Source organism: Pinus tabuliformis, chromosome 4_1 (genome assembly GCF_031772625.1).
Source record: "Pinus tabuliformis cultivar Carrire ecotype Pingquan chromosome 4_1, CPIR1, whole genome shotgun sequence".
NCBI classification, from domain to species: domain Eukaryota; kingdom Viridiplantae; phylum Streptophyta; class Pinopsida; order Pinales; family Pinaceae; genus Pinus; species Pinus tabuliformis.
In genome coordinates this window covers 697,130,468-697,147,198 of record NC_142303.1, presented here as the reverse complement: position 1 = coordinate 697,147,198, position 16,731 = coordinate 697,130,468, and the positions used below count along the sequence as shown (strand labels likewise).

At 38.8% G+C, this 16,731-nt stretch overlaps 1 protein-coding gene and 1 long non-coding RNA gene across 2 annotated transcripts; both read right to left on the bottom strand.

The window, feature by feature from the left end:
* Positions 1-7,422: 7,422 nt before the first annotated feature.
* On the bottom strand, positions 7,423-8,337 carry LOC149178056 (uncharacterized). Its single transcript, XR_016258814.1, has 2 exons — positions 8,195-8,337; positions 7,423-8,095 (listed from the first exon to the last, which is right to left on the bottom strand). It is a non-coding gene; the product is annotated as an uncharacterized LOC149178056 (long non-coding RNA).
* A 7,115-nt stretch (positions 8,338-15,452) lies between these two features.
* Positions 15,453-16,400, bottom strand: LOC149178055 (uncharacterized). Its single transcript, XM_089423532.1, has 3 exons — positions 16,100-16,400; positions 15,918-16,000; positions 15,453-15,828 (listed from the first exon to the last, which is right to left on the bottom strand). Exons 1-3 carry the CDS (start codon positions 16,383-16,385, stop codon positions 15,814-15,816), a joined length of 384 nt encoding a protein of 127 aa, XP_089279658.1. The 5' UTR covers positions 16,386-16,400; the 3' UTR covers positions 15,453-15,813.
* Positions 16,401-16,731: the final 331 nt, after the last annotated feature.

The following is a 16,731-nucleotide window of genomic DNA, read 5'->3' as shown; positions in this document are numbered from 1 at the left end:
GCATAAAATAAAAGGTTTTGTTTGGTATTATATCTTTTTTATACTAATAGAAATATATTTCAACAAAAAAATATCCTTTAAATACGGTAGCAATTTAATTTGTATGTCGACATTTCAACTAAACTAGATTTATGACTAGTTTAAAACAACATAGTGACAATTAGCTTTCGTTACCTTAAACAATTGCTACATTGCACAATCTAAAGCAAGATCCATGTTTAGCTCTCTATTAATACCTATACATTTTTATCCATTACAGATAGATATATGATTGTTATAATCTCCCCCCCTTCAACTTCTATTGCTAGCAGACAGATATCTCATGACAACACATAATTAGTGGCCTTTGAGTTCAAATATCCAAAGCTCCTATAATTTTGATGTCACTAAAAAGTTTGTGTTCTTTTACTCTTGACAGAATCAAGCATAGTAGTATACATGAAAGCACTAGTTAATAAGTTTCTAGCTCACCAAACAATTTTTAAGAACTTTTCTATATCTCAATGTTGAACTTATATATTTTCAATGACGGTATGTCTTCTTTCTATCCATAGCTGTATGAATATGAAACTATAAAAAAATAGTGTTACAATTCATGGATTGAAATCATCACATGTAGATAAAGGTTGGAAAACACATGTTTTAGATAGAGACAAATAATATCCTTGAGAGAATACTTAAATCTAGCATCTAGTAGTTACATTGCTGCCTTATACAGGGGATGTCGAGAACCAATCATGCAATCAATAGACTTTAATATTTAATTCCATTTATTGATATTATCTTTTGGGATGTTTTTATAAAAAAAGTATTTGAAAGATTGTTGATCTCAATTTTTATCTTAATGTTGCATTTATCCATACTTCAATGATTAATAACAACATAAATGAAAATAGAAATTGGTGGTTCCCAATATATGATAGATGCTTTTTTTCCTCTTAATGCTGCATTTATCCATACTTTAATGATTAATAACAACATAAGTGAAACTACAAATTCGTCAGTTCCTATATATGATAGATGCTTGTTAGTCTATATCTTGGTTTCATAAGGGTGCAAGGGATTTTTTTATTTTATTTTAGTGCCATATGTTTATAATCTTCCAACAAAACATGTTTAGTCTCCAACATTATTCCTATAAAAAATTCTTAAAACCATAAATTTAATTTATAAATTTTATGAAAATGTTAATGTCATTGTAGAAATTATTTTCAAATTATCTTGTTTTCATTATAATTTATTTAAAATTTTGAATCCAATTGTATCCATTAAATTATATATTGAAAATGCATGATTCTCATGCATGGATATAGCTGTTTTTTTCATTTTTTATTAATTTATTAACTTTCATTATATTATAATATTACACCAATTTATCCAATTTTCTAAGATCTTGTTGTGCTCACCCATAACATATTTGTTGGCCAGTAGGTAATTATTAAAAAAATAGAGAATTACCAAAGACAAAATTAACTAGAACAAAAAAGACACATTATATTAGAAGGCCTTCAAGATCATGATGCAACTAAATACCATTACAAATCATATGAATTTACAAGAGCAGGATGCTATTGTCTAGATTGTAGTCATGGAGGAGGTCTAATGTCACAATAGATGTGCTTAAAAGCGATCCAATTTATGTTATAAGAGCCATTCTCCCCTTGGCATGCTAGGAAAACAATCAAGCATATGTGAATAGTTTCTTTCCAAATCATTCATCAGAAAAATGGTTGTATTCTTGTCTTCATTTTGGTGATAATTGAGATTCTCCATAGGTTTGGTGATATGTCTCAATTTACTAATAAGGTTTTATTGGGAGGAACTAAGTCCTCAATTCAAAGGGTGTGGGCTAGAATGGGGTCCAGGGTCTCAAGATGCCCCGAATCTCCTGCAATGTATATTTATTATTGGACCCTCTCTGGATTTCCACTTCTATATCAACCTCATTGATGAAGCATTACACTCCAAGCAACATAACAATACTTCCTACAAACCAAAAAATTATTTCCACAAAAAAAAACATGAATACACCTAGATAGAATACCCCCTCAAACCATCTAATGTTGTGGGGAAAAAAATATGAGGAACATTTATTTCTATGTACCAGTGTTATTCATATTATTTATATGACTTTATGAGATAAATCAAATTATATTCATCATCCTTAATATTATCATAGTTATATAAACTAAAATTAGATGTATAATAAGATTTTATGTGATAAAAAAATTATATTCAACACCCTTAACATTATCATAGTATAAGTTAATATTAGATGTTAGGGGACATGAATTAATTTTGGGAATCTGAATCTATTAAGCTAATAAATTGATTACACCTTTCAAGTTGCAGAAATTTACTAAATTTTTTCACCCACAAAAGAGTGTTGCGCCTAAAAATATTTGATTTGGATTTAGGATAGATTTAGGTTTGTGCACAAATTTAAAAACTCTTCATTGAAAGGGAATCCATATCATTATGAAATATTTGTAATATATTCATTTAAAAATATTTAAATAAATATTACTCAACATAAAGTCTTCTAGTTTTCTTTACAAAAATTGCCTAAATGTGTTTAAACAAATATCATTCAGGGTAAAATAAATAACTAAAAAATTATTCGTCGATAAAGATAGACAATTCCATTGAGATAAATTTATAGAAAATAAACCAAACGAAAACCCAATTTAGAATAAATAAACTTCTAATAAAAGATCCACACAATAGGCATTTCATGGTTTATAATCATAAATATGTCCTACAACACCATTAACGAAGTTAGACCATTCCTTTGCTAAAGACATATTTACCCACATGAATTTACATAAGATAGATCAAATGACATTGACACGAAGTACTTTTTTTTAATAAAATATATATATATGTACAAAGGGATCCTTATGTAGGTGAAACTAAAAACAACATTATTTATAAACAAATAAATTAAATAAAACCCTAATTTTCCCTTTCTAATTTAAAATTATTAAAAATCTATTTAAACAATGTAAAACAATAATATAATATATAAAAAAATTCCTATAGCACTCATACATGCTATGAAAATAAAATCATTGAAAGTAATTCTAAATGAAAATAAAAAATAGAATCCACAAACACTCAACTTAGCATCACATGAATCAAATGAAACCACATATTTATTTTTTTCTTACTTAAAATTTTCAATGATCCATTCATAAAATGTACAAACCCCTTGTCCTCTTCCTTATCTGTGAAAAAATTAAAGATTCAACACTCTAAAGGTTTTATGATAAATACACAGTTCTCTCAATGGGAGTTAGGCCATAGATATTCATGAAAAAAGATGAAAGATACTAGTTCAAAAAATTGATTTTGAAATAAATTCCAATGAGAATATTACTTCAAATGATGAATAAATGAAAAATGTGTATGAATATATTGTTAAATAATGTTTAACGGTCAAAATAGACCCTACCTCATTCCATCCCTTTGTCCCTCTCTCTTTCTCTCTTAGTCTATATAACTCTCTCTCTCAACTCTCACTCTTGTTATCTCTCTCACACACTATTTCTCAATCATTCTCTCTCACTCTTGTTATGTGTCTCTCTCACTCTCTCTGATACGGTATCCTTCTCTATCTCTCTCTTTGCCAATATATCACCCTCTCATTCTCTCTCTTACTCCCTTTTCCCCCCTCTCACTCTCTCTCTCTTCCTCTCTCTGCCTCACTCCCTTTCTAATTCCTCCTCCGTTCACCCTTGTCTCATTCTCTCTCTTTCAAGCGCTCCCCCTCTCTCTCTTGCTCTCTTTCTCTCACTTTCTCTATCTCGCACTTGGTATCTCCCTCTCCCATTATCTCCAAATATTTCTCTCTCACTCTCAAAATTCCTCTTTCAGATACACTCTCTGACATTATATCCTTCGCAGTCTCTCTGAGTAACACTCTTTCCCTCTCTCCCCTTCCCTCCTTTTCCCACTCTCTCTGTCACTCCCTCTATCATTCCCTTTACCCTTTCCTCTCTCATTCCCTCTCTCCCTCCCTCTCTCCTTATGTCTATTGACTTTCCTCTATCACTCTACCTCATTCTCTTTTTTTTCTCTCTCTCTCACTTTCTCTCTCCCTTTCTCTCTCTCTCATTTTCCCACTCTCATTCACTCCCCCTTTCTCTCTCTCTCCTTTCTACTTCCTCCTCTATTCCCCCTTGTCTCATTCTCTCTCTTGCATGTGCCCCCCTCTCTCTCTCTTGCTCTCTTTCTCTCACTTTCTCTCCCTCACACTTGGTATCTCCCTCTACCATTATCTACTAATATTTCTCTCTCACTCTCAAAATTCCTCTTTTAGATACAATCTCTCACATTATATGCTCCTCATTCTCTCTCTATAACATTCTTTCCCTCTCTCCCCCTTCCTCATTTTCCCACTCTCTCTTTGCGACTCCCTCTCTCATTCTCTCCCCCCATCCTCTCTCATTATGTCTCTCTTCATTCCCTCTCTCTCTCCCTCTCTCCTTATGTCTCTTGACCTCCCTCTATCTCTCTACCTCATTCTCTTTTTCTCTCTCTCTCTCTCTCCCACTCACTCTCTCTCACATTCTCTCTCCCTTACTCTTTCTCTGCTTTTATCACTCTCACTTCCTCTATCTTCTCCCCTCTCCCACTTTCACTATTTCTATCCCTCTCTCTTCTCCCTCTATTTCTTCCTCCTCGTCACTCACTCTCCATTTCTTTCCTACTCTCTCCCTTTGTCTCTCACTCTCCCTCACTCTCAATATCCCACCCTCTCCCTCCTTCCCACCCGCTCAATATCCCACCCTCTCCCTCCTTCCCTCCCCCTCAATATCCCACCCTCTCCCTCTCTCCCCCTCTATATCCCACCCTCTCCCTCTCTCCCCCTCTCCCTCTCTTGATGTTTCCCACCTTCACTCCCCCTTTCTCTATGTCTCTTTCACTCCTTCCATTTATTACTCTCTCTCCTTCTCTCCTTTTATCTTTCATCCTCTTTCTCATTCTCTCTCCCTCGTGACTCTTTCCCTCTCTTAATATCTGTCCCAGTCTCTTACATTCTCTCCAAATCACTCTCTCTCCAATTCTCCCTCTCCCTCTATGTCACCATCACTCCTTCCCTTCCTCCATCCCTCCCATAATCCTAAAAACCTAAAACTTAAATCTTAAATCTAATTTATAAACTTGACTTGACCTAACATTACTTATCATTAAGTGAAACTAATTTTTCTTAACAAGCAAATATTACAATAATATAGAATTTTATAGACATTATAAGCTTGAAATCCATTTTAAAATATTAATAAAATAATTACACCCATTATGATATTTAAAGTGCAATTAAAAAAAAAAACTAAGAATAAAAATATACATTCTAGCAATTAAAAGAAATATACATGTAACATGATTATTTTTAATAAAATAATAGTAATTTAAATATATGTTAAATAAATATACATTTCCATAATTAAAAAAAAATAAAAAAATACATGAGAAAATAATAACTAATATTAAAAGAAATATACATGTAACATGATTATTTTTAATAAAATAATAGTAATTTAAATACATGTTAAATAAATATACATTTCCATACTTAAAAACAAAAAAATACATGAGAAAATAGGCAGTAACATAAATACAATAATTAACTAATATTTCTTTACACCAAAAATATATATTTGAGACCTAATTGAATAAAATCTTATAATGAAAAAAAAATAAAAAAAAATATATATGATTATAACACATAAAAATTTAATCATAATCACGATGAAATACATTTTTAATTTATATACAAAAGCGATCTGAGAATTTTAGATTTGTTTCACTAAAATATTTCATATTAAAAATGTCGGGGTTAAACAAAACGGAAACTAATAATGGAGAAACGCCAGCATGTAACAGCGTGGTGTAACAACACGCCAGACTTGCCCAATGAAATATTATGGACTGAGTGAGGTTTTCAGGCACGGAAAGCAATGCAGTTAGAAAAAGTGAGTTTTTGAAATGGAAATGTCCTGTGTGATGACCCCAATTTATGTAAAAAAATGAAAAGCTACTGTGGTAAAAGTCAGTAAACAGTTGTTGTTATGTGTTATGGACAAGACTGGATAAACTATTTTATTTAAAGTAATTTAAATACTTTCTTGAATTGCTGGCAGCCTCTATGAGGTGAATTTTAAAGAAAAGTGTTCAGTTATAATAACTGAAGGAAACTACCTCCCAGGAATGAGGAAAAGTCCTGGCTGGGGGGAAAGACTCTGTGCTGTGAGGACAGACAGAGAGAGGATAGACAATCTTTTTCCAAGAAGAGAAAAAGTGCAGAAGAAAAGGAGGGTTAAGTCTGGTTAGGACCAGATAACCTGGCACGTGAGTGCACAAATCCTGTTGAGGGCTGGAGGCCTGCAGGATGGCTCGGGGGGAGAACTCCGTCTGAAGGATGGATCTCATGGCTGGGTGGAGAGCTTGAATAAACAAACAGGTGACTTGCTTGTGAAACTACTTCTGACTCGGGTGAATCAGGTATGCTTCCAAGTTGACAAGTTACTGACTGAAAATGAATATACTGTGAAACTTACTATGGGTGATCCTGGATTTTATCTAGCTTGTTGAAATACTGTTAATATGCACAGTAAAATTACAAGTAGATGTTAAGGAGTCTGGACCCTAGATTCTAGATTCTGTTATTAATTATCGTAAACTTGCAGTAGGGTTTCATCATCCCAGCTAGCATTGCATATGTTATTCGACTACACGGGTGTAGTTATAGCAGAAAAGGCAGTTATAGGCCGAGAGGCGTAACCTGTTAGTGGGTAATAACCACCTTAGCACAGCCTCATTAGAGTGTCTGCGGCACTGTATCGTGCTGGCATAGCCATGGCGCTACAGATAAGGATGAAGTCTTAAACAAACGAGCATATACAAAACAGTGAAATGGAATAAGTTAACGCTCGGCCGAAGCATCGAGCACCGACTGTGGTCGGATAAACACATCAAGATAAAAGAAATAAACACCGACTGTGGTCGGATAGACACATCATGATAACAGAAGTAAACACCGACTGTGGTCGGCTAACCCTTCAGGAGGCAGGGGATAATCATATAACGGTTTAGAAGTAAATGTTATTATGAACAGGAGAAAACTAATGAGTTAATTCAGTACAGAACTTATCATAGAAAACGTATAAAATAAAAGAAACTGACAATACATTCAGTTCTAAATATCCGAAGCTTATTGATGTGCAAATAAAGCAAGAAACGGAATCGAAATCATTAAAGGAAGAACTGTACATGTTACATGGGAAAATACAACCCTGTAATGCATATATTCACCGTTAATATATAAAGAAACAGATGCATAATATTCTGTTAACCAAGGGCGTCTGGTCCGAAGCTAGTCGGACGGAGACCAGCAAAACAATATCAGAGTCGCGTCCGGAAACAGTAAACAAAACTATATATAGTTCTTGACCATGCTGCTACTAAACTGGCAGAGTGATAGTATTAGTCCAACTATTAATAACCACTGTAAGAGAACGGCAACACAGAAGACATGCATGATATGCGCAGTCAATGATATACATATATTGTACAGTTCATAAGTTATATAACAAAACCCAGCATCCATGTGATGGAATCACGGATAAGGAAACCCTGTTCAACTATTAACACAGGAAACCCAATAAATTACTTGAACTGTCGTTCCAGGTCTGTGACACGGCCGGACCAATATTACAATGTATAACAGGAAAATAAGACCAAGATATGCATGCCTCAGGGGCAGCATGTTAAGCAAATAACAGAACATAAACGTGTGCCGAAGCACTTCCATTTAAACAGAAATTAGCCAGACCTCGAGAGGTACCGAACGCCATTGGGAGGGTTCTCAGTGGAGAGATACCCCGACGTCCAAGTAAGTAAACCTCATCGATCATGGGTCTGCATTCAAACGTAATATAACCCATTCAAAACTCTGAAAATGGAACCCTTTTATGATACGCGTAGCAGGTTAAGTGTGGAAGACTCACCTGGTACGCTGGAAGATTCAAGCCTTCAGGCTTAGTCTTGACGGACGGTTGAGAAGCAGGTGGAACAACCCAGGCTGCATGCCCTGATCACCAACAAATTCATCATAAGTTCGAACAACAAACGACCGAAACAAAGCTGTATTAAAAATGCCGTGAGCCTCCATAGAGTTAAGGGATAATACCTGTTGCAGTGTTGAGGTGCACTGTGTAACCTTCAGGGAGGAAGAACGCAAACGAGACGATGGCGAAATCGAACCCGGAATTACCATAGCAGAGGGGCTGGATGAGCCGAGAGAATAAGGTGCAAATGAACCCCGGTTCTGTAGGGAAGAAATTATAAACCCTGTCAAATCGTTCCACCGTTGGATTGTAAGATGAAATCTCCACCGTTGAAGAGAGGCGGGAAGCCATTGCACTGGGACCGAGATTCCCGTCCCCGATGCATCACATGGCCTCATGAGCCGGATCAAGCCACATACCCCTTGCAAGTACGAGTGTAGTAAAGAACGGAGCGAGCTGGCACCTGGGTACACTGTGGCAGGCCATGAAGACCGTGCCGAGTTGTGGTTAGATGGTGGCTAGGTGTAGGATGTACATACATCCCTGTTGGAACACATCACCGTAAACCGTGTACACTCCATAACGTTAACAACCAAAAGCATTGCGACTTTATAAACTCATATACTTCTCCTTTAGCGTGACAAGGTTAGGTGGATTGAAATATAGGTTGTTAAGGTATAGGTTATGAATGCCCTTTTCATAACCCGCATATCTATTAACGCATGAAAATCAAATGAGCATGATGCTTGTATATTAAGTATATATATATATATATTAAAGATACCTGCTGGATACAAGTCAGGGTAAATATATATATATTGAAGTACCTGCGGGTTATATGTTAAGCGTAGACATATATAAATTTAAGTACCTGCAGTTTATATGTTAAATGAAGGTGTATATTAAAGTAATTGCAATTGTAGATATATTTATATTAAAGTACTTGCTGGTGTTATGATTGGTAAATACATGTATAAAAAAAAAATCTTAGAGATGTGACAAATTGGTATCAGAGCCCAGTTTCAACACTGTGGCCTCAGACAATCAAAGCCTGCACCATGCATAAGAAACTAAGTAATAATTCCTCTAACTGCTGTTCTGTTTATGAAGGGAAAGTACAGAGTGGCAACAGCCAACAGTTAATTAAAAAGGAAACAAGATGCAGGAAGCTGGCAACAATCTTCAAGAGAATGCAGAGCTGTGGGTACAATTGGGCGCAGAAACACGGAGTACCAACCTTGCAATCCTGGAAACTGTCCAGGAATTGAAGAACGAGATGGCACGGTTGCGAGAGGACAATGCCCGTTTAACAACAGAACAGGAAAGAATTCTGAAAAGCCTGTCGGACAGGCAGAACCCACCTCTGTCTAACCCCAGTGCAGAACAGCAGAGGGTAACAGAAGAACAAGACTATCAAATGGAACCTGAAAATTCTGATGACAAGGAAAATCACTCTGATAATGCACCTCAGCAGCAAACCTCAAAACGACAGAAAGTGGAACTGCAGGGAGAATTCCGGAAAATTAAACCCCCACACTTTGATGGTGAACAAGAGGAAGCTGCGGAAGCTTGGTTGATAAATATGAATAAGTATTTTCAATTGTATGAATATGACCACAATTTGAAGGCAAGATTGGCAATTTTTCAGTTACAAGGTAAGGCAACCTTGTGGTGGGAAGAAATTAAAATTGTCAAGGGGGTCAGTGAGCGAACCATTACATGGGAGAAGTTCCAGAAATATTTTAAAGAAAGGTACCTGACTGAGCGCTTCTATGATGAAAAGGCAAGGGAGTTTCATGACTTAAGACTGGGACAGCAGACCATGGACGAATTCATTAACCGTTTCACCTCGCTGTTACGTTATGTACCTTACATCAAGGAGGAGAAGGCCAAGGTCCAAAGGTTTGTGAGCAGTTTGCCTGCATACATAAGGGAAAGGATTGAGTTCGACAATCCTAGGACCATGGATGAGGCCATCCGTAAAGCGAGAATCTGCTACCAGCAGAGTAAACAGAAAGGGGACACTTCAAGCAAAAGGTGGAATGAGAAAAGAAGTGGTCGCATGGTTGGGAGCAGCAAAGGAAATCGCAGCAGTGGAAACAAAGGTGCTGGTAAAGGACTAAACAGTAGACCTGTTGCAAGGAATGCATCCCGGTCCAGACCGTTGGGCGAATCCAAGGCAAATGAGCAGTCTGTTAGACCAGAAGGTGAGGGGATGACCAGACCACCAGTTCAATGCTGGGGATGTGGGGGACCTCACTATGTTAAAAATTGTCCACAGCGGAAGGGGACAGACCAGATATCACAGATTCATGAGGCATCAACGGTTGGAGACGTGGCGCGTAGTGTACCCAGAATCAATGCAGCGCTGGAGGACCGTCAGGCGGAGTATCAACCATCTATGGTTGAATTCGAAGGTAAAATCTCCAACCTTTCCATAGTTGTTCTAATAGACCCAGGGGCTACTTTAAGTTATATTAGCCCGAAAATAGTAGAACAGTGTAAACTGCAAGCTGAAAAGTTTAAAAATCTGTGGCTGGTTCAACTAGCTACAGGAGCCAAGAGACGAGTCTTGGCCAAAGTAAATAATTGTTCCTTGACCATAGCAGGACAGCCAATAGTGGCAGATTTGAATGTTTTGCCGTTGGGTTCCTATGACATTTTGATTGGTATGGACTGGCTGGAGAAACACTGGTCTTTAGTCAACTGCAAGACCAAAACCATCTATTATAAGGATGACCGTGGGGAACAGCAGGAGTTGCAAGGAATCAGACACCCTGTGCAGATTCGACCTATTACAGCAACTCAGCTAGCTAAGTGTATCAAGAAGAAGTGTCAAATCTACGCTATTCAAGTGGGATACGCGAATCAGAAGGATAAAACTGCTATGCTGGGTAACATTCCGATAGTACAGGATTTTGCAGATGTCTTTCCCGAGGAAGTGCCGGGATTACCACCTAAACGGGATGTGGACTTCATTATTGAGTTGATTCCAGGGGCAGCACCTGTATCACGGGCACCCTACCGTATGAGTGTGCCAGAACTAACAGAGTTGAAAATGCAACTGCAGGAGCTGTTAGATAAAAATTACATCCGCCCCAGTGTATCACCCTGGGGAGCTCCAGTGCTGTTTGTCAAAAAGAAGGATGGCACTTTTCGAATGTGCATCGATTATCGTCAGTTGAATAAACTCACGATCAAAAATAAATACCCTTTGCCTAGGATCGACGAACTTTTCGATCAGGTAAAGGGAGCGACGGTGTTCTCTAAAATCGATCTGCGATCTGGTTATCATCAGATCAGAATTAAAGAAGAGGATATCGCTAAGACTGCTTTCAGAACGCGATATGGGCATTACGAGTTTGTGGTGCTACCTTTTGGCCTGACCAATGCACCTGCTACTTTTATGTGTTTGATGAACAGTGTGTTTCATCGGTTTTTAGACAAGTTTGTACTGATATTCATAGATGATATTCTGATTTACAGCAGATCCAGAAAGGAGCATGAGGAACACCTTAGACTGGTATTGCAAACCTTGCGAGAACATCAATTATATGCAAAGTTCAGTAAGTGTGATTTCTTCAAGGAAGAAATACAATACTTAGGCCACGTGATCACCAAGGAAGGAATTGCAGTTGATCCCGAGAAAATCAGGACTATATTGGAATGGCCTATACCGAAGGATGTGGCGGATATTAGATCCTTCATGGGGTTAGCAGGTTATTATAGAAGATTTGTTGAAGGCTTCTCGAGGGTAGCATACCCTATCACCTCCTTGCAAAAGAAGGGAAAGATATTTAAGTGGACCTCAGAATGCCAGAAGAGCTTTGAGCAGCTCAAGCATTTACTCACCACCGCACCTGTGTTAAGCATAGCTGATCCTAACAAGGATTACGTGGTCTGCACAGACGCAAGTAAGGAAGGTGTGGGAGGAGTGCTGATGCAAGAAGGAAGAGTCATTGCTTATGAGTCTAGGAAGCTGAAGGAACATGAGCAGAAATACTCTGCTTACGATCTGGAGCTGACAGCTGTCATTCATGCCCTAAAAATGTGGCGGCATTACCTTTTGGGCAGAAAATTTCTGTTATTAACAGACCACCACAGCCTAACAAACTATTTCAGCCAACCCACTTTGAACACAAGGCAAGCTCGTTGGGCTGACTTCCTAAGCGGATTTGACTTTGAAATCAAGCATCTAAAAGGGAAGGAGAACCGAGTGGCTGATGCATTAAGTCGAAAAGTACAATGCTTGTGCAAAATTTCAGTTAGTAAATGGCAGAGTACCTTATTGGACGGGATAAAAACAGCAGCTGAACAAGATGTTGTTTATCAGCAGATTAAACAGCAAATACAGAAACAATCTGTTAAGGAAATACAACAAGGGTATGAACTCGATGATGCTGAATTGTTGCACTTTAATAAAAAGTTGTATGTACCCAACGAGAACAGCATTAAAAAGCTGATTTTGGATGAATTCCATACCAGTCATTACACTGGGCATCCGGGTTACCAGAAAATGGTTACTGCCCTTCGAAAGGAGTACTACTGGCCAAAAATGAAAAAAGAGATAGCCGAATATCTAGCACGCTGTCTAGAATGTCAGCAGATTAAGGCGGAGCATTTACATCCAGCAGGGCTGTTACAACCCTTACCCATTCCGGAATGGAAATGGGAGACGATCTCCATGGATTTTATAACTGGACTGCCTAAAACAAAGAAAAATAATGATTCCATTATGGTGGTAGTGGATAAGCTGAGTAAGGCAGCACACTTCATACCTGTGCAGTCGACATATAAAGCTGTACAAATTGCTCATATTTTCATGCAGAATGTATTCAGATTGCATGGACTCCCGAAGGTGATTATCTCCGATCGGGATGTCAAGTTTACATCAACCTTTTGGAGGACATTATTTGCTGAACTGGGAACACAGCTGAACTTTAGCACAGCTTATCATCCCCAAACAGATGGCCAAACAGAGCGAGTGAATCAAGTTGTGGAGGACATGCTGAGAGCCTGCGTTATGATGAAGCCAACCCAATGGGAAGATTACCTTCACCTGGTCGAATTCGCATATAATAATGGATATCATTCTTCAACGCAGATGAGTCCTTTTGAGGTTATGTATGGGCGGAAGTGCCGCACACCCGCAAGCTGGGGTGGACCAGAGGACAGATTGCGAATTGGCCCTGATATGCTTCAGGAAATGGAGAATACGGTAAAGAAGGTGCGTTCCAATTTAAAAGCCGCTCAGGACAGGCAGAAAAGTTTCGCTGATCGAAAGAGAAGATTCAAGGAATTTCAAGTTGGGGATCATGTATTTGTAAGAATCCAACCAAGAAGGAGTACCTTGCAGTGGAGTGGATGTGCTAAACTGGCACCTCGCTACTTCGGACCCTTCCAGATCTTGGCAAGAGTAGGGCCGGTAGCTTATCAGCTTGCCTTACCAAGCCATATTAGGATCCACAATGTGTTTCATGTATCCGTATTAAAGCAATACGTATACGATCCTAAACATGTGATTCAATGGCAGAATATTCGGGTAAGAAGTAATCTGGTCACTATAAATAAACGTTCTTTAAAAACTGGAAAATAATTAAAGTTGTTGCTGCTTGCAGGTCGAACCGGAAGGCGAGGTTCTGGTCGAACCACTGACCATTCTCGACCGGAGAGAAGTGCAGCTGCGGAAACGGGTTATTTTCCAAGCTAAAGTGCAGTGGCAGCACTATGGGCCGGAAGAGGCCACGTGGGAGGACGAGGAACTCCTTAGAGAAGCTTACCCAAACTTGTTTATGGGAAACAGACATCGGGACGATGTCCAATCTCAGGAGGGGGAGATGTGATGACCCCAATTTATGTAAAAAAATGAAAAGCTACTGTGGTAAAAGTCAGTAAACAGTTGTTGTTATGTGTTATGGACAAGACTGGATAAACTATTTTATTTAAAGTAATTTAAATACTTTCTTGAATTGCTCGCAGCCTCTATGAGGTGAATTTTAAAGAAAAGTGTTCAGTTATAATAACTGAAGGAAACTACCTCCCAGGAATGAGGAAAAGTCCTGGTTGGGGGGAAGGACTCTGTGCTGTGAGGACAGACGGAGAGAGGATAGACAATCTTTTTCCAAGAAGAGAAAAAGTGCAGAAGAAAAGGAGGGTTAAGTCTGGTTAGGACCAGATAACCTGGCACGTGAGTGCACAAATCCTGTTGAGGGCTGGAGGCCTGCAGGATGGCTCGGGGGGAGAACTCCGTCTGAAGGATGGATCTCATGGCTGGGTGGAGAGCTTGAATAAACAAACAGGTGACTTGCTTGTGAAACTACTTCTGACTCGGGTGAATCAGGTATGCTTCCAAGTTGACAAGTTACTGACTGAAAACGAATATACTGTGAAACTTACTGTGGGTGATCCTGGATTTTATCTAGCTTGTTGAAATACTGTTAATATGCACAGTAAAATTACAAGTAGATGTTAAGGAGTCTGGACCCTAGATTCTAGATTCTGTTATTAATTATCGTAAACTTGCAGTAGGGTTTCATCATCCTAGCTAGCATTGCATATGTTATTCGACTGCACGGGTGTAGTTATAGCAGAAAAGGCAGTTATAGGCCGAGAGGCGTAACCTGTTAGTGGGTAATAACCACCTTAGCACAGCCTCATTAGAGTGTCTGCGGCACTGTATCGTGCTGGCATAGCCATGGTGCTACAGATAAGGATGAAGTCTTAAACAAACGAGCATATACAAAACAGTGAAATGGAATAAGTTAACGCTCGGTCGAAGCATCGAGCACCGACTGTGGTCGGATAAACACATGAAGATAAAAGAAATAAACACCGACTGTGGTCAGATAGACACATCATGATAACAGAAGTAAACACCGACTGTGGTCGGCTAACCCTTCAGGAGGCAGGGGATAATCATATAACGGTTTAGAAGTAAATGTTATTATGAACAGGAGAAAACTGATGAGTTAATTCAGTACAGAACTTATCATAGAAAACGTATAACATAAAAGAAACTGACAATACATTCAGTTCTAAATCTCCGAAGCTTATTGATGTGCAAATAAAGCAAGAAACGGAATCGAAATCATTAAAGGAAGAACTGTACATGTTACATGGGAAAATACAACCCTGTAATGCATATATTCACCGTTAATATATAAAGAAACAGATGCATAATATTCTGTTAACCAAGGGCATCTGGTCCGAAGCTAGTCGGACGAAGACCAGCAAAACAATATCAGAGTCGCGTCCGGAAACAGTAAAAAAAACTATATATAGTTCTTGACCATGCTGCTACTAAACTCACAGAGTGATAGTATTAGTCCAACTATTAATAACCACTGTAAGAGAACGGCAACACAGAAGACATGCATGATATGCGCAGTCAATGATATACATATATTGTACAGTTCATAAGTTATATAACAAAACCCAGCATCCATGTGATGGAATCACGGATAAGGAAACCCTGTTCAACTATTAACACAGGAAACCCAATAAATTACTTGAACTGTCGTTCCAGGTCTGTGACACGGCCGGACCAATATTACAATGTATAACAGGAAAATAAGACCAAGATATGCATGCCTCAGGGGCAGCATGTTAAGCAAATAACAGAACATAAACGTGTGCCGAAGCACTTCCATTTAAACAGAAATTAGCCAGACCTCGAGAGGTACCGAACGCCATTGGGAGGGTTCTCAGTGGAGAGATACCCCGGCGTCCAAGTAAGTAAACCTCATCGATCATGGGTCTGCATTCAAACGTAATATAACCCGTTCAAAACTCTGAAAATGGAACCCTTTTATGATACGCGTAGCAGGTTAAGTGTGGAAGACTCACCTGGTACGCTGGAAGATTCAAGCCTTCAGGCTTAGTCTTGACGGACGGTTGAGAAGCAGGTGGAACAACCCCGGCTGCATGCCCTGATCACCAACAAATTCATCATAAGTTCGAACAGCAAACGACCGAAACAAAACTGTATTAAAAATGCCGTGAGCCTCCATAGAGTTAAGGGATAATACCTGTTGCAGTGTTGAGGTGCACTGTGTAACCTTCAGGGAGGAAGAACGCAAACGAGACGATGGCGAAATCGAACCCGGAATTACCATAGCAGAGGGGCTGGATGAGCCGAGAGAATAAGGTGCAAATGAACCCCGGTTCTGTAGGGAAGAAATTATAAACCCTCGTAAACCCTGTCAAACCATTCCACCGTTGGATTGTAAGATGAAATCTCCACCGTTGAAGAGAGGCGGGAAGCCATTGCACTGGGACCGAGATTCCCGTCCCCGATGCATCACATGGCCTCATGAGCCGGATCAAGCCACATACCCCTTGCAAGTACGAGTGTAGTAAAGAACGGAGCGAGCTGGCACCTGGGTACACTGTGGCAGGCCATGAAGACCGTGCCGAGTTGTGGTTAGATGGTGGCTAGGTGTAGGATGTACATACATCCCTGTTGGAACACATCACCGTAAACCGTGTACACTCCATAACGTTAACAACCAAAACCATTGCGACTTTATAAACTCATATACTTCTCCTTTACCGTGACAAGGTTAGGTGGATTGAAATATAGGTTGTTAAGGTATAGGTTATGAATGCCCTTTTCATAACCTGCATATCTATTAACGCATGAAAATCAAATGAGCATGAT